At 42.1% G+C, this 20,782-nt stretch overlaps 1 protein-coding gene across 11 annotated transcripts in view; it reads right to left on the bottom strand.

Annotated features, from left to right (window-relative positions):
• The window catches only part of DYM (dymeclin), a 224,463-nt gene that overhangs the window by 20,313 nt on the left and 183,368 nt on the right, over positions 1-20,782 (bottom strand). For all 11 annotated transcript variants that reach the window (XM_061450486.1, XM_061450488.1, XM_061450489.1 and 8 more), the window contains one exon: positions 12,563-12,676. In XM_061450486.1, coding sequence (XP_061306470.1) covers positions 12,563-12,676 — 114 coding nt within the window. The remainder of the gene's footprint in view (positions 1-12,562; positions 12,677-20,782) is intronic.

The following is a 20,782-nucleotide window of genomic DNA, read 5'->3' as shown; positions in this document are numbered from 1 at the left end:
TATAATATTTTTAAGTTAAATTCATCTGTAGACACAGTTTTAAAAGCATCTGATTTTTATGAGTCTCAGGTCAACAATGAGGCCAAATCATGACTACCTTCTTCTGCAGTGGCTTAGCCTTGCAGGATGGAGGCTGTGGATGGGTTCCCTTCACTAGCATCAGCCACACACTGATCCTGCAGCACCAAGACTCAGTGAGTGGCAGATGAGACTTAGGGGGCAACTTCTCAGGTCACACACAAGCTGTTTTCAGCAACTTTCTGTTTATGGACAAAGATGCCAGGAATATGCTGTGAGGGCTGGAGCAGCTCTGCTCTGGAGCCAGGCTGAGAGAGCTGGGCTGGGGCAGCCTGGGGAAGAGAAGGCTCCTGAAGGGGAGACCTGAGAGCAGCTCCAGTGCCTGAAGGGGCTGCAGGAAAGCTGGAGAGGGGCTTTGGGACAAGGGATGTAGGGACAGGCCAAGGGGAATGGCTTTAACCTGCCCGAGGGGAGACTGAGATGAGCTCTTAGGCAGAAGCTCTTTGCTGTGAGGGTGCTGAGGCGCTGGCACAGGGTGCCCAGAGAAGCTGTGGCTGCCCCATCCCTGGCAGTGCTCAAGGCCAGGTTGGACACAGGGACTTGGAGCAAGCTGCTCTAGTGGAAGGTGTCCCTGACTGTGGCAGGGGTTGGAACTGGATGAGCTTAAGGTCCCTTTCGACACAAACCACTCTGTGGTTCTATGATCCACAACAAAGCTAAATGAGCCAAAAGAGCTCTAAATATTTTCACAGGGTTCCAGTCTTATTAAAAAGAAATAGGAGCTCTGATAAAGTGCAAAAATTCTGTTTTCAGAGCCTTCATATAAGAAGCAATGAAATTAAGTAAGTCTGTATTACTTGCTACTGCTATCAATTAATGCAGCAACAACTTCCAGACATAATAATTACCATATGTGCACTGTGCTTTACCTCTGGGCTTACTAATTTCATACACAGGAGGTTACAACTTTTGATTGCATTAAAACATACTGATATGTTACAACAGAAATGCTCCCACTGCAACACATCGTTGCACAAAATAGACGATTCGAGTGATACAGAAACTGCCATCTGCACCCATCAGTGGACAACTTGCTAACAGTCATTTCTCCATCCCCTCTTAAACATATAAACCCATTATTACAGAAGGAGAATGTCAGCAGTTACCTCAGCTGCTCAGGGACAAGAATTATAGGGTCTTAAGAGGCAGATGTTGACCACTGGATAAATGCAAAATCACTTGGTGTACCTATCGATAAACATAATAAAAATACTTCTCCAATTTCTCTCTGCCATCTGCCACACTGAGAGTTTGCTCAGGCAGAAGTGATGACAATCAGTGCTACCTCATGAACTCAGATCACCTGGAGTTTGGAGGGTCTCAGAAAAACACTGAGGTTTTTTCAAAACGCGTTTGATTTTTGAAGTTTGCTGAAAACTCGATATATAACGGAAGATAATGACGTCCAAACAGCGTTTAAAACAAGTGGTGGTTGCGTTGCTGCAAGACAATTGGTTTTCTAGCTATGTGCAAACACAGCAATACATTCAGGAACAACTGAACCCTGTTTGCACGTGGCTTTTTCACAGTCATCCTATCTGCATAATTAAAATTATATTTCTATTCAATTCTGCCTGAGATTCTATAAATTATGTGACTTGCTTTAAAACTTCCCTGTAAGCCACAAAGCACTGGTAATCTTTTTGGTAAATCTTAATTTTCCTTCTTCTACTTTGAATGATATATATCAAGCATGAATACACTGTACTCATTAGGCAAATCTTGCATTAAAATAATTAAACGGTCCTGAAACAATTCAGCTGTCCTAAAATAGTTCAACAGTCCTAAAATATGCATAAAGACAGGGGCAACTATGATGTGAAGGGGCAAGTGTAACAGGCAAGATCACCAAGTTCGCTGCATTGGTAGTACATTCATACAGCGTGAAAGCATGTCAGCGATTTCCAGAAACCTTTAAAAGCCAGAAGGAACCTGGCTGGTTTCCAGCAAAAGCAATAAAAACAAGTACCAAACACAAAGAGTTAACGCGTTCTTCCTACTTGTGAAAGCAGGAACGAACCCGGTTTCGTCAGTGAGGTTTGGCAACGTGTGAAATCCTGTAACCAATTTCATTTCCTGATAAATGAACGGTCCGCAGGGGAAAGTCAGCCAGAGGCTTTGGGAACTGTCGAGAGCTCAGACATGACCGAGAGGCTCCTGGAAGGAGCCAGACTGTCTCTTTGCTTATCACCGCCCAGCCAAAAGGCACCATCCGAACACCGGCGCTGCCAGACTCCATTTCGAGCCGGAGCTGCAACGTGATAGTGCTTCATCAACACACGGGATCCCCTGAAAAAACAAACCAGCTCCAGCACACGTCTTGCGTTAGGCTTCAAGCAACCGCGCTGAAAACGCGTGGTTGTATAGGACAGGCGTTGGGATGTGACTGCACTGTTGATGTGTTTTACTGCCAAGTGCTAGGAGTGACTTGGTTTTCTGGAGCTTAGTCTCCCCCCTTCCCCGCCCTTCCAACAGGAAAAAGCCAAATACAGAAGGATAAATCATTCATTATTGCATAGATTCTGGCAGCAGTGAGGCTGCAAAGGAGGCGTTTTCAATAGGAGCTATATGCTGCTTCGCGTGGAAAGCTGAACATCGCTCTCAGGTTTAAACTGTTCTCAGTTTTAAACTCTAAATTGACTTTTTGAAGAGTTGACCTCATAGAAGTGACTGATGATAGCCGTGCTGAATGTTAACAGTAACATTCAGATCTAATTGCAAAATGACAAATGTGCCCCAACACCAGCTCAGCTGTGCACTGCTGATCGACGGTGAGTGCCATCTTTTCATGCAGAGGTAACCTGGATGTTTGTTTGCTTTTATGTTACTACAAATTGATTCACAACTCCAATATTTTTACAGGAAATTCAAGTAGCCCGACACACAGAGAGATTTGAACTTCTAGATGTCTAAAGTTTGCGCTTGTAAAAAATAAATAAATAAATATCGCCAGTCTGATGACCCCTGAAGGGAGGATAAAAGGAAAAAAAAACCAGCTTGAATAATAACTTCAGGCCCTTCATTACCAAAATCCTGGGTAACTTTTCAAGTGGCTTGCATGCTTATAATAGCAACGACGTCTGTAATTGATCTGCTACCCCAACACAACCAGATGTTTCGGTGACAGGAGGAAAGTACTGCTGGTTCTAGAGCCTACTGGGAAGCAGAACATCATTTCAGAGAAAGACAATATATCTAAAGAGGAAGCTGTGGAAGATAAAGAAATATGGCTGCTCTCAACCAAAGTGTCTGAGTTCAGTTTTATTGCAACTTCTAGCCCTTTGGAAAGCCTGGGGTAAATTCCTTCTTGCTCCCAAGGAAAATGAGCTCACTTAACTCAGTCTCCCCATTAACATGACAACACCACTCATTACTTTGCTGGGATCTCTGATGCATTGTGCTCAAGACTGTGAGAAACACAAGCTAATAACATCAAAAAAGACAGTTTTCTATGTTAACTGACAAGGCTTACAAACCAGGTACATGGCCTTGGAGGGATACTACAGCAGAATGGTTTTCCTCCAGACCCACCAAGGTCTACACTTACAGCAAACCAACTCCAGGACCTCATCGCTGCTGCTCCTTCCATAATGTTACTCATGTTATTTAATGCACCCTTTAGACCCCAAATGAGAAGAGCAATGAAAATACCTGAAAGAGATCCAAAAGGATCAGTTATTCTTTCAGAGCATTTTGACATTCCACAATACTGCTGCATTTGAAAGTGTCCTTGCTACTCTTTGGGCTACTGCTGTGCTCCTAGCAAATATTGTCTTGACTATTACACATCATTGCGGAGCAGGGAAACAAGTAGTCTACTTTCTTCTCTCTTCAGGCATGGCATTAAAATAGAGGATAATACCGCCGGGTATAGTATACCACAGACAGGTTGATATAAGTAGAAGCAGGCACTATAATATTAGTATTTATTACTTTTACAATGAGCGGTCAAAGCACATTGAAGGGATTTAGACATCAGTGTGTTATTTCAATTATAACCTGTATAAGAGAAATGGCTTGTTGAATAATCTACTTTTTCATAGCATCCCAGATTGGTTTGGGTTGAAGGGACCTTAAAGCGCATCCAGCTCCAACTCCCTGCCAACAGGCAGGGACACCTTCCACTAGAGCAGGTTGCTCCAAGCCCCTGTGTCCAACCTGGCCTTGAACACTGCCAGGGATGGGGCAGCCACAGCTTCTCTGGGCACCCTGCGCCAGAGCCTCAGCACCCTCACAGGGAAGAACTTCCTAATGCTCAATCTAAATCTACCCTCTTCCATTTCAACAGGAGAGCTTTCAAAAGCTCAGTGGATTTGGGGGGGAAACCAAGACTCACTCCCAGATCCTTCGAGCTGATTGTTCACCAGCTAACCTCTATCTTCCCTCCTTTAATTGCTTCTTTCAATCCACTTCAACCGATTTGGTTGAAGCTCAGAAGCTCACATACTCTTTTGTTGCTCTGTTCACATACAACATAGGAAGAAGTGCAAAGATCTCATGGTGCGAGATCCTCACCGGACTGCTGACCACCATGGGCATGACTGCTCTGCAAAGGCATGTACAGCTTTCCTTGGTAGTCAACTGAACTACTGCAGATACAGGTGATGGGGCTGGTCTCCTTCCATCTACAGTCATACAACACGAAAAAGCCTAGTCCTTTAAAGCAACACAGGAGAGGCAAAGCCAGGACAATCTTCTCTATCAAAGAGAGGACATCTTCTCAATATTCTGCACTATTGCTCTATCAATGTGACTCCTTCAAAACAGAAGGAGAGGACAGAGAAAAGTGAAGGATAGTCCCTCTTTCCTTCTGATTAACACCAGTTACTAGGAGCCACATAATCCCCACAATGAGATCTACCAAGTCCTAGGCACCTGCCCAGTGTCCTTCTCACATCATGCCTGGTAGCATCTCATGAGCATGAAGATACGGCTTGAAAACCTTGGGAATGCTGAAGCCAACAGCAAAACTGTCCAGCAAAAGCAGGAGTTTTCCTATGGATCTCTGAAGAGTTGGGATATAGCAATGAATGTTCCAGCAACTAGGAAAAAAACAAGGTTGAAGTTCTCCATTTATTTTTTACTTTAAAGCTTTATACAGTGCTCTCTCCAAGTTGAAAGCATGATTATTATTTTCTGTTCAAAGAGATTTTGGCTCCTATACAGCAAGAAACTGATATTACATTAGAAACATTTAAAGATCAGAGATTCAAGAGTTTGCTAATGCATACTTTCCTATGCTGATGCTGCAATGGTGTTTATATTACTCGTCAATAGGGAGGTGTCAGAAAAACATTAATATGTTTTAACTGTGTGCTAGGCAAACAAGCAAAATAAAATAGCTTTTTCTTTTTCCCTCTTGTTCTAGTCAACAATGCCAAAAGTTACTGTTTATTTTTCTCCACCCCCATGGAAGAATTTATAACCACTGAAGTAAACTAAAGTTAAAAAGCTGGGTTTAATTCCAAAATTGACTGACAGCTGTTATGTAAAAGCAAACTTAACGTGTTTAGGTTCTCAAGAGCATTCACGTTTGAAAAATTTAGTTACTGGAGCCACGAGAGGGGTGGGGTGGTTTTGGACCCTTCCCCATAATGCTGCGAAAATAATGTAAAAAAGCAAAACTGTCTAATTTTCACATACAGACAAATGGGGAGAGGTGGAGAGCACATCCCCTTTTCAAATAGCCTTGACAGTAACGTATAAATATGCGATCAGTTACAGTGTTAGCTGACTCTCTTTGGGAGTGCCAAAGAGAGGTTGTGAATGCCACAGTACACACCACTGCTGTTAGAGCTGGCAGTATTCAAACAGATAATATACATACTCAGCTGTAACTAAGACCTTATGCGTGAAAAGGCTCGTCTTGCACCACTCCAAAGAAAACCAAACCTTGACATAAATGACAGTCAAAATCCATGCAAACACCTGCGAAAATGGCAACTGTAGGAAGAGGTCTGGTTGGTTTTTTACTTAAAAATATCAAAGCAAAGTTTGAAAAATAAATAAATATGCTTTATAACTGACTCACCAACACTACTAGACCATGCCAACATTTCAAAAGTCTGCAGTCCAGCAATACGAAGCTCTATGGATCACTCGTTTCCAGTCAAACCTACATTTCAAAGGTCTGCAGTGTAATTTATTTCATTTTCTCTAAAGCCTCGAAGTTAACCAATTTCTCCTGTCTTACCTGAAGGATGCTTCTGAAAGTGAAGTGTTAGCATTCAATCCAACTCATCAACTGTTATTTGCATTATACACAGCTACAAACAAACCTCTCTACAACCTGCCAAACTCTACTTTTAACCATGGAACAAAAGGACTCACCAAATTTCAAAACACTGAATCCACAGATGCTAAAGCTAATTTACTTTGGCCCTTGGCTTCTTCACTGTTAAAGAAAAGCAACCAGGCACATATAAGCAAAAGTCCGTCGTTACCATGCTATATATTCTAACTGGCTGCTCCAGCCTACCTCCTACCAAGGATGCATTTCTGTGGGTTATCATATTTATGTATAACAGTGACAGCAGCATTTACTTCTGAACTACAGCCCTGAAGTTTTGGTTCCCTTCTGGGATGATGCACTTAAGAATGCCAGCAAGTATCTAATCTTAAGCACTGTAATTGTCACAGTTTTTCCGTAATATTTTTCACGTGCTTTCCATCTTGCCTACACACAAGTTTAATTAAACAGATTTAGATGATATAAACTCCTGCTTGGACATACTTATTATAAAGTGGTGTCATTCAGTTTAGTTTCAACTCACTCTCAACAGTTTAAGTAGCTGGGCTTATATTAATAGAAGAGCACCTGCGTAAGGGTTTGCCCTGGTTTAGACAGACAGGTTTATAATCCCACTTTAAGATTAGCCAGAGTCAGCTGAGTGCAGACATGTCTTTGACTGCCTGCTCACAGCTTCATGATGATAAGTTATTTTCTTACCACAAAGCCCATCAAAACTTTCAAGATAGTTTTTCCTGGAATTTTGATTACCCAAAATCATATTTCTCAAGGGATGGGGAGTATATTCTTCTCTACCCGAGGTCTCTGAGAATCTGACCTCTAAAACGAATGCCTTCAAAAGAAATGTGAATGACTGTTCATCACTTACAGGTCAGCTCACGGAAGCAGGGAAGTTTGACATCTTAATTGAGGGTATAAATTGTCAGAAAGAAATATACAATCCATAAATATTATTCTTCTTAGCATATGTTTGGTGTCTTGGAAAAGCCCAAAAAGCACTTTGTTTAAAAGTTTCTTACACTTCTCTTACTAATCCTGTCTTCTTCAGGTTAAGGGTTAACAGCAGTTGAGGGCCAGAAAAGGAAGCCTGCACTATAGGTGCCTGCCTAGCGTCAGACCTAAGGATGTATTAGACACAATCAGTTTCCACTATAATAAGATCTTTGACCCTTCAGCCAGAAAAACATATATATCAGGAAGAATTTGATTAATTTCTTTTTTAAGGAAGTTTTCTGTCTCTCTTGCTTAGTGCTACACCCTAGAGCTCTGGAAAGGAGTTGCTGGTCTCCATAACTCCTCTGCCCCTACCTCTTTACAGCGTCAAACAGTTAATTCGTGCAGTCTTCTATCTGAAAGCCATGGTGGTGAGGTACTGTTACAGCACTAAAACAAATGCAAGAAAGCTGTACATAGCTTAAGAATTACAGATCTGCCCCAAGGTTTAATTTAGATCATTAAAAACCACTGGTCTGGATTCCGAAGCCAGCATCTTGCTGTGGCCAGATAACAACCACTGAGGATTAAGGACATAAGGACTATGGAAAAAAACCCCAACCAGAGCAACAGGAGCAAATGGAATAGAAGACAGGGCGATGGATGGTCTCTTGGGATCAACATCGTGTTAGGCAGGATGCATATATACACAATGCCACTAGTTTCCTTCGCAACCTGGGATGCTGTGCAAGTGCTGCCGATGTCCTGCCCCTCTGCACAGGGTGATGGTACAAGTGACTGTTGAACAGATGATGCATCCTTCCTAGAAGGAGCATCTGCAGAAACAGGGTAACCCTTCCCCAGAGCACTCAGCAGCCAAACCAAGAAACTGTTTAGACTCCCTCAGTTCTGGGGACTTCACATGCACTTTATGGGTCCATCTTCTTCCCAGAGTTGGAAGTACCTAATGCTTGGCATCCCCCATTGAGCTCACCACCACCTCAGTCAAACTTCTGTGATTTTTATGACATTCTGGCGTCGGTGCTGCTTCCCCAGGAGTGGGGTGATGTGGCGGGGACACAAAGCAGTTCTGGTCCAGCTGCCAGGCAGTGCCTACCATCACTCCAATGACTATTTACTCTTTTCCCCTGTGCTCTGATGCCTTCATGATTAGGAGCTTTCTCCAATGAAACAAATGGAAGTTGGAAGTACACCATTAATAAAAGGGGAAACCTATGAGAAGTGCTTTTAACACCTGAAGAACATGTTCTGCCAAGAGACTGAAAGCTTTTACCCCTGCTTCTTTTACTATTCTGTGAAATTTTAATGCCCAAACTAGAATGTACATTAATAAATATTAAATTTTGTACCATGCCAAAACAGTGTGAGTTGATGGCATAATGGCATGTCTGTATAACACACAAAGAATGTGTGACAGGATGCACACTGGTGACAAAATACTCATTGACACACGGAGAAAAAGGAATAGGAGAAAAATAAAAGCAGCTCAGCATACGTTCATGAAAATGAAATCTCTCCCTTAAGCGACTTAGCTAATGGGAACTTTTCTTTTATAAAGCATTAAATGTGGCCTCCCAGGTGTGATCATTCCATGAACCCAAATGTCAGCTTCTAGTCACTAGCTGGTATTTGAAACAAGTTTTCCCACTTATTGTGAAAGAGTGGTTATCCCTTGGATAGCTCCCTTTGAAATCCTGAGATAACTGCCCGACTCCAGACACGGTCCCACTTCTCTCACATTCCTGATCCTGAAAGTACGGATGGTTCACCAAAGGGAAGAAAAGCAGAAAAGAAGAAAGTTCCTGAGAACTTTAAAAAAAAAGTAAAAATAAAGAAAGAATGAGGTCAATTTTCACCTATCACTATGATCTCTAAATTGCCTTTAATAAGCTTCTGCAATGAAACAGGGAGCCTGGATTGTGGGCTGCTCGTCTGCAAAGCAGACAGCTCTATCTCCATGCCGTGGCTTCTGCCTCCATCCTGGGCATATTAACTTCATTTATCTTCTCCCACAGACTGAAGAAGAAATAACCAGCTCTTGATTTCAGCACCTGCCCTTTATCTCTCTGTTTATGCAGAAGTCTTCTAAAAGGCTAATTACTCAGCCTGGACTTTCCCTGCTTTCCACAGTACATGGCTAAAAGCATATGCTTAAAATAATGTTAATTATATTGTTTGTCTCCAGTCAGATTGCTCCAGGACTGGAAGGAAAATCTGAGTTAGAGCTGCCATTTCCCAATAATTATTTGCTAAGAAAATGCAGGATATCTTTCCTAATACGCAAATACATATATATATACACACATACTTATTTGTTGGTCCTATATATATACATATGACCTCCTCCTAACATGCCAACTTTGCATCCCAATGTTGCTTCCCACGGTGAGAGGGAGCAGGAGTACCAGGGTGTGCTACAAAACTGATAAGCTCCATTATGCAGATCAGGATCGTGGCTCTAAGTGCTGTTATTTTTAGTTGACGTTTGTTCATGTTTGAACTATGGTCTAAGCAACAGGCTCAAGATCTGAATACACGTAACGCCTCTTGAATGCTCACTTCCTCGACAAAGGCCAAGATAAGCAACTTGAAAACATTCACTATATTTATCTGTGCATACATTAGGTACTTGCACATAAGAAAAAACCCGCCATTGTCTGAGCTGCAGGGAAGCAAGTGAGTAAAAGCACTGATTCAGTCCTCATTCTTCCCAGTCATAACCTATTTGTGTTTCAGCCACCTCCTTCACAGTGCTTCAGCTGAAGATGGTAATTTCTAGGAGGTAGGAGTAATATCTCTGCAGGGTCTCTTGTACTTGAGAGCACTTCAGTATGTTATGGCAAAAGGCAAGGATGCCTTGAAAATTAATTAGCAATTAACTGCAAAGCTGATCTATAAATTCTCAGGATTAAACTCTACAGCTTTGCATGTTGCAATTACATGTAGATCATGTCAACCCAGATAACACAGACCCATTAATTCCTTCACACATTGTCCAAGCTGGCCAGACACAAGCCAACTCCTGTGCAGAAGCTGCTTCTCTGAATTGGCTGTGCCCTAGTCAGCGTGTGTTGGGAAACATGTCCTTTCAGCAGGCAGTACTAGCTGGTCTATGCAGCTCACAGTCGGGAGCTTAGCAATGCGAACAGCCAGGGAGCCTATTGTGCAGGCAAAGTGACTGCAGGTAGGGCTGCTCCCACCCATCCAGACATGCCCAGAGAGTGTCATTAAAGACATGTGGATTAAAGTTTCCCCTTTATTTAGCTGCTGAAATTCCTCAGAGTTGCCAGAGTTATTGTGTACCTATATCTTTAGTCTGATATTACTATGAGTTTGTTGAGCGTTAGAAGAGCTTCCCCTGAAAACCTCACAGATTGAAGAGGGAAGACCTGAGGAACTGTGAGGAGAGAGGTGCAAGGATGAAGGGCATGAAGACTCACAAGGTCATTTCTACAGGAGGGAATCTCAGGCTGCTCATCATTAATCTGTGCAAAGAAAGGATGTTATTTGCATTCACAAATTAATGCATGACGTTACAGATACCAAGGTCAGTGTCACCAACTTTTCTCACCTGCTCTGGCCAAACTGCTGCTCAGCAAAAGGACTTTGAAAACAACGACAAAACCCAGTAGGTAGAATGGGCAGTGTAGAAGAATTATGTGAAAAGTGTCTGGTTTTGCCCCTGTCTTCAAATGCAAATCCTTGGAAGGAGAAGTAAATCACACTATAAGCTCCAGAGCTTATAGTAAGTCACACTCCAGCTCACACTATAAGCATCCTTAAAACTGGAAGTACTCAACTGCACGGTGAGGACTTACAGAGCTCGGCACTCATCAAAAAATTCTGATCCTTTGATTCAAGTGGCAATATAAACATGTAATTGTGAATGCTGTATATTATTAATGCAGAAAATTTAAACATGATAGGATTTCATTCCAGAAACATTTCTTTAAATTGTGGCCCAACGTGCAAATCAATCTGGCACATTAAGTAACAGATAAACCCCTCATTTTCTTGTAAGCTGTGAACTTATTTAGCAATGGCTCTCTGTCAAGAAGGAATCACTGTAGCCTCTTAACAGCTTTTAATTATCTACATGCAAGAGCAAATTCTTATAGAAAAAGCAAAAGGTCCAGTGTTTGCATTGAAAGGATTAAAGTGTAGTAAGGACACAACCCAAAGGGCTGTATATGGATACAACAACCTCGCTGGCGTTACTTAGGCTATTCCTGTACTCAGGACTCGGACTCTAGACCAATCTCTCCCAAAGTAATTCGGCCTGAGCGGCTAAATACGTGCCATCTCAGGGACACGAGGAACTGTAGGAAAGACATTAGTATGTGCAGCCAGCTAGACAATTCCCACTGGGTGTTTTAAAATTACCAGGGTATAAATAAATTACCAGCCGTCGCCAATGGCTGTGTACTCAGTGCGCCTTATCAGATGATATTTTCCTAAAGTTACTGTGAAAGAAATGGGTCTTGAGAAGATGCTTTTGCTCCCTTATCATGGAGTAGAAACAAAAAGGGTTCTGCAGAAAGCAGGCAGTATTTAAAACACACTTGGCATAACAGAAAACCAAAATTCGTTGTGTTTAAAACACACACATAACTCCCATTTACTGACTTACCTACTCATAGAGATTTAATTATTGCAGTATTTAAACATCACACGGCTGTTAATGGATTTTAGCCTTACAAAACCTGTCAAGTTGGTAAATCCCTCACAAGACTTCAGAGATTCTCAGAAGCGAATGGAGGGGTCTGCTCAGGATTATACAAAAACCTCATAATCATGTTGACCAGACTTACAGGTCCTGAAATGATTTTTCCTAGATTGGTTAATTCTTAACTAAAGCCCCCAGAACTTATCTTTGTTGCATTTTATACAGACTCAAACAGAGAAGCAGAACATGAGAGAAAAAAGATTAAGTTAACAACAACAGCAAAGAGAAAGATCAAACTTCAGTTACAGCTTAACTAAACAACGGATGGAAAGGTGAGACTGCATCCTTGATGTTTTCTTTGTCAAAGAAAACCTTGGCCTCAGCAAATTGAAATTCCTCCACGCACTTCAATTTAATAACTAATCAAGAAAACTCACCCAAACATTTAGTACAAATGAGGAATTTAAATTAAAACATATTCACATGGCAATCCACAATGTAAACCCTTATCAGTTGCTATCGATAGGAGAAATGATGTTTTGACATTACGGATATAAAGGGTATGTAATTGATTGGAACAGTACACTTTAATTGACAAGGTCTTGAGCACTTACTCTTAGCCTGTCTTTGGGCAAAGCAACAGCTCCTTGCTTGATGATTTCCAGAACTCGCTCCACTGACAGCTCAGCTCCAGCTTGCTCTAATCGGGAGCTGAAAAAGCTGATCACCTGGAATGAAAAATCAGAGCACGTAAAAAAATTGAAAAGAAGAGATCTTTGTATCAATTTACACACGAAGCTGTCATCTTCTTTCTGTGGATCAATGTATCTGTACTTCTCAAAGAATAATCATGTTATCACTTGTGCCAGGGAGACTTCGTTAATGTCAAACCAGCACAATTACCAGTATCCTCCTGCAATCATTTCTAACAGATAGATGATTTTACAATTTAACACACAGAGCTGAATTAATAAATTTACATTTTCAAGTGCCATGCACTGACATATGCTTATATTTCTACCTGTCAGTACTTCTGCACATCAGGATTTTCAAGGCCTTCCAGTCTTTATATAGTTTGTGCTAGAAATTTGCTTTCATTTTCAAGCCTTGAAGTAAAATCCTTATAGTTTCAATTACTTCTGGAGAGAAGGCCTTAAGAGAAACACTGCATATCTCAATACAAGGGCTTACATGTCTTTCTGCGGCTTTTGTAGCATTCAAAGCCATGGCGATTGTGGGGGGAGCCCACAAAGCTCCACTGATCCCTAAATTAATCACCCAGAAAGCCCCATTACCTTCTCCATCACAGATTCCAGCCCCAAGGACCTCTAAGTTCCCTCTCAACACTCTCATCCTCCACCAGTTTCCCTGGTGAGGCCAAGCTGATTTTCACCATATTTCCCTCCCCACCCCCTTTTCTATGACCCAGCTGGTCCTTGTTAGCTAGAACACAGTTAGGTCAGGCTTTAACTTTTATCCCTGTCCAAGCTCAGTAGGTCACACCAGAAGCAGACATCCCACCGGCAGTTCTCCATGTGGGACATCAGAAAACCTCCATTTCTATAGCTGCTTTCATCTAAAGAGAACAAGCCCCATCCCTTATCCTGGAGGAACTCATCAGTCATGCAGAGGATCTGAAACTCAGTGCAAAAAAGGTAGAGGGCAAAATTTCAGCTCCTATTTAGGACCTATTTAGCATCACTTGAAAGTACCACAAGACGTTCAGAACCATTTAGTAGAGCCTGAATACACGTGAGCACCAGGCTACCCCTTGGCTGGAGTTTGGAGGTTCTTCAACATCTGGTGGGCTTTGGACATGCTCTGTTCTGAAAAGTACTCATGTCCACTTGTATCTGAACCACAGCCTCCAGTATATCAAGTGATTTTTGCTAATTCTCCCAAGTAAAAGGGGGGGAAATGTGTATTATGCTTCAAAATCTCTGCTGAGCTCTCTTTGTTCTGGAGTGAGACACAGCTGGAGCCAGAAACCATTACCCTAATTATGCCTCCAAGCCCAGCTGCTGCTAATAAAACAAAGACAGCTGATGGCTTGATTACTGCGAGATTCAAATTTGTCGTTCCTCTCTTGCCATCCTGAAACCTTAGTCCTTGTTTTAAGCAGGTAAGATTTGCTGGGCCATACAGCAATTTTCCCTAGAAACTTGAAACACCAAGCAAGTGAGATAAAGACAAAAGACAGTTGCTTGAGTTGTCTTTTTTGGGGGTGTTGAGGGGTTTGGGTGGTTTTCTTTGTTGTGTTTTAAACAACAGATGCATGGAAATAGTCAAAAGTCAGGTCTAAACTTCTGGCATTATGATTATCTCCATACTTGAATAGAAGGGAGAATTTCACTGCCTCTGGCAGATGCTGCAGGTAGGCTTTACACTTTTACAGATAAGGACCCGGTGCAGCACTGTGATTTCTGATTCTTGAAAATAAACAGGAGTAGGGAGATGTGCTGAGTTCATAAGCAAAGGAGCTGGAGGGAGGAACCAGGAATTACAGAGGGGAATGGCAAGAAACAGCTTGTGCAAAGAGTGTGAGGACCTTGGAGTAAGGCTGACATGGTTTTGGCATGGAGTCCGGGACAAATTGCTGGTGGAGGATACACAGCTCAGAGAGGAATGAGAAAGTTGCCCACAAACTTCGAAAGAGAAAAACATCTTCCTGCATTTCAACACTCCTCTGTTGTCAGTAATCACTGGTGAAACCTATCCTCGCCCAGGGCAGGCTCATGCAGAGAATCCATCCCACTAGTGCTGCCTTGTTAGCTTGAGTTCTGCTAAACCACAACAAAAGCAAAGCTTAATATTTGGCTTTTAATCAAAAGGATAAAATACTATTATTAAGGCAAACGCATAAAAAACCTGAATGAAGCTCACAGATACTACCTGAATTCTGGTGTTTCCTAGTTTGGAAAGTCAAAGCCTCCAATCTCAACATGTTTTTATAGAAGACTTTTATGTTTTTTGTGGTAAAGGTACTAATCTTGGTTGAGCTGTATTCCACAAAGAACAAAAGTGAGATAGGATTCTAGTATTTTCAGGCTATGTCAGCATTTCACGGAACTTTGAATGGCTTTTTTTTTTTTTAGTACACATTTGACAACTGAAATTAAAAATATCTACCTTAATAATAATACTTTAAGTGTTATTTGCCTTACTACTACAGACAATATAGAAATTGGAGTAATTATCTTTCTAACACTGATTGTACAGTACCTCAATGAGATATGGAAATAAGGAAGAAAAAAAAAAAAGAAAAAAAGGAAGAAAAAGATGAATTATACATAGAGGATTGTAAAGGAGGCATTTGCTTATTGCCATTAGATTGGTTATAAACCAAAAAGCATCCAGTATTACATCCCTACTGGCCAAGCTTCCAACCTCTGTAGCAGAAAGTCTAATACTTTACCTAGTAATCTGACCAAATCGCAAATATAAAAACATAAAAAAAGCTTAACACAATACTAGGGAACAGTAGCCCTTTCCTTTGAAAGAGCTTTAATTATCTTCTAGACATAGTAGCAGAGCTGCATTTAAATAATCATGAAAATTACCAGATTTCAACTCCTTGTCCACTTAAAAATGAGCCAGGAAAATCAAACTGGGTGGACAATATTAAATGAGTTTCAAGTTTTAGCACATTCTTTGAAACCCAATGCTCAGCATATTAATGTAATGTATGAAGAAAACCAGATCTCGGGGCAAATGAATGAGGCTGAGAGATGCTGCCCACTTTATGATATTCTGCAAATTATTTTTCTCATCAATTATTTGGGCAGGCGGTCGAAGAAAATAGAAAATAACAGCAAACACTGCTTCAGAAGAATAACAAGGGATTTAACAAGTCACTGTGAATTACTCGTATCCAATTCATGCTCTGCACTGAGAGGCCCTCTCCATGCAAGGAACATAACCCGTTTTAAAAAACTCCCTCTCTGCAATCTGCCTTCCACATTAACAGAGAATAAAAGGTACGTCTAATCCTGGATTAGACAACCCCTCATCAGGAATATCTTATCAGCATCCAGACAAAATGATGTACGAACAGCACCTTGCCCTATGCAGAGCCTAATGATGGTTGTGCAGGCTACCCAACTGTGCAGTGTGATGGGCATGCAGTGACATGGCTTGGTCATCACCAGTTCTAGGGATTTCCAGGCTTTGATTCCTATGCTATTAATATACTTGAGATCTCTAAACAAACCTGCTTTCTATAGTGATTTCCAAAATCGGTTTTCATAAAGCTTTTCAATTTACGAGGTCAATTTTCCCTAAAAGACCCATCTTTATCCCTTTTGTGTTCAAAACAATAAAACATTTTCAGAGATTAAAAGTGCTACAAGAAAGCTAGAATTATTCAAAAACAACATTTTAGGTTTTGGGGACTTTTTTTTGATATTATGAAGGAATAACCACAGCATCTGTTCTTTCACCCACCTATTGTTTTTGACAGGGGTCAAAGGCTGAAGTAAAAAAAAATTCTGTTTATTATAGCATGCACGAATCAGCAGCGCTTTCAAGGGCAAGATGCTTTCTCCACTTGGATTCTTTCACGGGATGCTGAAGTCCTGCAAGGCCCCAGCCCATTCCCTAACTAACACTACCCCTCCTCGCTTTCTCCTCCAGATAAAATAACAGTGGAATTTGCTGCTACCTCCTCTGCCTGCAAGTGTCAAGGTTAACTCTGAAGAAAAAGACAAAAAAAACCCCCAAACTTGACACCAAATGGAAAAGTCCTGATTCCTTTTTTTGCCCTTTTTCCCTTTGTTTTTCCCTTTGGAAAGGCACATATTTTGACATCGGCTATTTTATATGTCCAGCCATATTCAACACAGGGAGAGTAACAGACTGTATTGACGCACACTGAAAGGAAAAGAAAAGGAAAAAACAAACCTCTTGTAGTAAAGTACCACAGAATTAGCACTTCAGATAAGTAGTTTCCTTAGGAAAACATAAATCGCAGCAATTTTCAGTAGGCAACAGGCATAGCCCGCTATCCTGAAATGCAATGCCAACCCTCACTGATTTAAGAAGGGGTGAAATAGCTTCAGGTGATTCAATATCAGGAGAAACACAGAAGGATTATCAGCAGACTTTAAGTACTGAAGTTTTTCAGATTCACCTTGAAACTAGGAGCATGTTTGAAGATATATAAACTTTTCAAAGTACTTCTCATCTCCCCACTCCTAGCATAGAAAGTGGGTAGGAGTGGGGAGAAAACAAAGCAAAAAGACAAAAATAATCACTTAAAGTATCTAGCCAGGCTCTAGTAATCAGCAGGATCAAGGTTTTTCTATGGGCATTTTAAGGAAAACCATAAAATGTTAGTTCTCATGTCTACTGCAAGTCCCTCCGATGTCGAAGTAGGCTTTGCTGCACCAGAGCCAAGCCAACACAACTGATTTTGAAATCCAGCAGGGAAATGTCTTCGGAGAATTAAATACCTAGCAGAAAATCGCATCAAACAGATCCTTTGCACCATTAAATCATTGCTCCTGACCTGATTTCTATCAGACTATTTTGCAAACAAACTTCTAGCAACTCCTAGTTAAACCTGTTCAACCGCACGCTATCTATCATTAGCTCATAGGAAATATGAAAACAGTGAAAGCCAGTGAGTTCTCATGATGGCCATGAACCAAACTCATCTTTAGGAATTCCTAGCAAAGAGTCTCCACCAAATTCCTGAGACATCTGAGCTTGCTGGCCAAATTATAGACCACCTCTGAAGTGGAGGATTATAGATAGTTCACAGCTGAAACATTTCTGCAGGAGGCCAGAACAGGAACCATAGCGTTCCTCTTTGTTCACCATCCAGAGGAAGAATATCCCATTTAGCTAAACAAGATGCACAATATCCTATTAAGATGACTTTCTAAAATGAAAAGTAAATTAATAGGAAACAGAAGGTATTTTGAGTTCCGTTTTTTTTCTGTACAGAATTAACTGTTCCCATATGTTCCCAATCAGCTGGCAATGGTGATTTTTAGCTTATTTATAAAATTCCAGAAGCAAATAAATAGCTTTCAATATAAAACTGTTCTATACGCTGATGACCCTTAAACGTTCACAGTTTTTGCCTCAGCTAAGCACACAGAGGTTACGTGTTATCTCCACAAACGGTCCAAATCTTGAGGTCCATAGTTAATGTGAGCAATTGCCACTCTGGTCTGAGCAGCTGGTGGAGCTGAGCATTACTGCATCCATGTACCCATCCCCATATTCATATGTGCCTACAGACATGTTCTGTTCTATCTTCTGCCTCGGTGTCATCCTGCCAAATGTCTGCGGTCCAGAGGAGTCTGATGCTGAAGGCTCTGGAAACCTACCACAGTGCTTCATTATCAGGACCATTAGAAAGTCTTTTGTTATGACCTGTGAATCCACAAGTATGTGAAAAACGTTACTCCCTTTCCCTTCACAGCAGCATTTCCTTTGAAAAATATCACACCACCTTTTGCCTTCCTTTGGCTAGTCAGCATCCATTCTATTTGTACTTAGAAGTCTTGTTTCCTACAGCTCTTGCTTCTCCCCAGTACTTCTTTCATGGTGACGGCTGACCATGAGCAGCTTGTGCCCAGGCGGCCAAGAGGCCACCAGCATCCTGCCCTGTATCAGCATCAGTGCAGCAGTGGGGACAGGGCAGAGATTGTGCCTCTGCACTAAGCACTGGTGAGGCTGCACCTCGAATCCTGTGTTCAGTTCTGGGCTCCTCACTCCAAGAGAGACATTGAGGTGCTGGAGCAGGGCCAGAGAAGGGCAACGGAGCTGGAGCAGGTCCTGGAGCACAAGTGTGATGGGGAACGGCTGAGGGACCTGGGGGGTTCAGTGGGGAGAAGAGAAGGCTCAGGGGGGACCTGATGGCTGCCTACAACTGCCTGAGAGGAGGATGGAGCCAGGAGGGGCTGGGCTCTGCTCCCAAGGAACAAGGGATGGGACAAGAGGAAACCGCCTCAAGCTGCCCCAGGGCAGGTTTAGGTGGAGCTGAGGAACAATTCCTTCCCCAGAGGGTGCTCAGGCATTGGAACAGGCTGCCCAGGGCAGGGCTGCAGTCACCGTCCCTGCACGTTTTAAAGATGTGTAGATGTTAGTGACAGACTTAGATGTTTAATGACAGACTTAGCAGGGCTGGGTTTACGTCTTAAAGATCCTTTCCATCATAAATTATCCTATGATTCTAAACCCAGAGTAAAGTAGCTAACATGTCGCTAGCATGAGTAAGCTCAGAGGATACCTCTATGTTACTCTCCCTTTGCATATCCACACAGGACTGCAGCAAATACCTCTTTCTATTTGCACCATCAACTATTAATTACTACCTTCTCAGTGCATTTTCCAACTAATTTTGCATACAATTTGCAGCAGTTTCAACCCTTCCGTGCTTCCTATTTTGGTTTATGAGAACATTATGTGCAACAGAGTAAAAATAATAAGTATTAAAGTCAAGATATGTCATATCCATTTTATACATTCTTGACAAAGCAGCCTGGCAACTGTTCTGGTGTCCCAAACTGATTTCCGATTGCATTTATTCTGTATTTTGGTCGTATTTTTTCAATATAGAACATTGCTATGCTATCTGTTAGTATATCTGTATCTATATGAAATACAAAACCGGGCTATAGTGTAGGATCAAAGGACCCTACACCCAATGTAAGGAAGGATTTTGCTGAAGCACAGAGGGATGTCAGCGTGACCCAGAGTATAACATAAACCTACTGGCCATGCAGATCTCCAGTGGAATCTGATGATGGACATTGTATTCTATTCCTGTGAAGAGAAGAGCTGGGCTGGGTCAGCATGGAGACGAGAAGGCTCCTTAAGGGAGACCTGAGAGCAGCTCCAGTGCCTAAAGGGGCTGCAGGAAAGCTGGAGAGGGGCTTGGGACAAGGGATGTAGGGACAGGCCAAGGGGAATGGCTTTAACCTGCCCGAGGGGAGACTGAGATGAGCTCTTAGGCAGAAGCTCTTTGCTGTGAGGGTACCTAGGTGCTGGCACAGGGTGCCCAGAGAAGCTGTGGCTGCCCCATCCCTGGCAGTGTTCAAGGCCAGGTTGGACACAGGGGCTTGGAGCAAGCTGCTCTAGTGGAAGGCGTCCCTGCCCGTGGCAGGGGTTGGAGCTGGATGAGCTTTAAGCTCCCTTCCAACACAAACCAGGCTGGGATTCTGTGATGCATGCTGCCACTCTAGCATGGGGGGAGATAATCCAAACATACTTTGCTATGTAATGACTAGGAAAAGTACCAATGGAGGGAGGGAGGCAGGATGCCACACAGCTTCTGCATACATGCTCTGGGGGCTTCAGAAACATAACAGATCTTACCATACCATCACCAAAAGCTGCAACATCTGCTGTTCACACCTATGCTTTACACGCTTTGGGCCACCAAATTACATCGAGTAGAGCAGTCTGAAACTCAACAGAGCTGTTGGTACACACTAAGTTCATAGACCCATCTTGCTCTGAATAACCACCCTTGGCCACATGAAAAGGCTGGCCAGCTCACTATTCTGTCCCTCAGAGTAGGCTGCGATAGATGCTTAAATAAGAACGTAAGAAGCAGGTCAATTATAGGGAGATTCTCCCTGTGAATATATCCTCCAAGCTTCCAGCAACACACAGTTTAGGAATTTACTGAGTGAAATCTTTCTTTAATGATTTCACACCCCCTCTTCTCCCCAGTTTTATGACTCCTTTTTGAGCACAGCTGCATTTCAGACATTCACAACATTCTACATAGCCATGAGGATGGAGCTCCCACCTCTATCGCTGCAGAGAAAAAGCCTGAACAAAGTTTGGGATCCAGAAACCTATTTTGGTTCATCTCA

This window comes from Pezoporus flaviventris, unplaced genomic scaffold, assembly GCF_033815535.1.
Source record: "Pezoporus flaviventris isolate CSIRO_AGI_PZ_B2104156 unplaced genomic scaffold, CSIRO_AGI_Pfla_v1 ptg000010l, whole genome shotgun sequence".
In the NCBI taxonomy this organism is placed as follows: Eukaryota; Metazoa; Chordata; class Aves; order Psittaciformes; family Psittacidae; genus Pezoporus; species Pezoporus flaviventris.
This window is presented reverse-complemented; position numbering and strand designations above follow the sequence as displayed.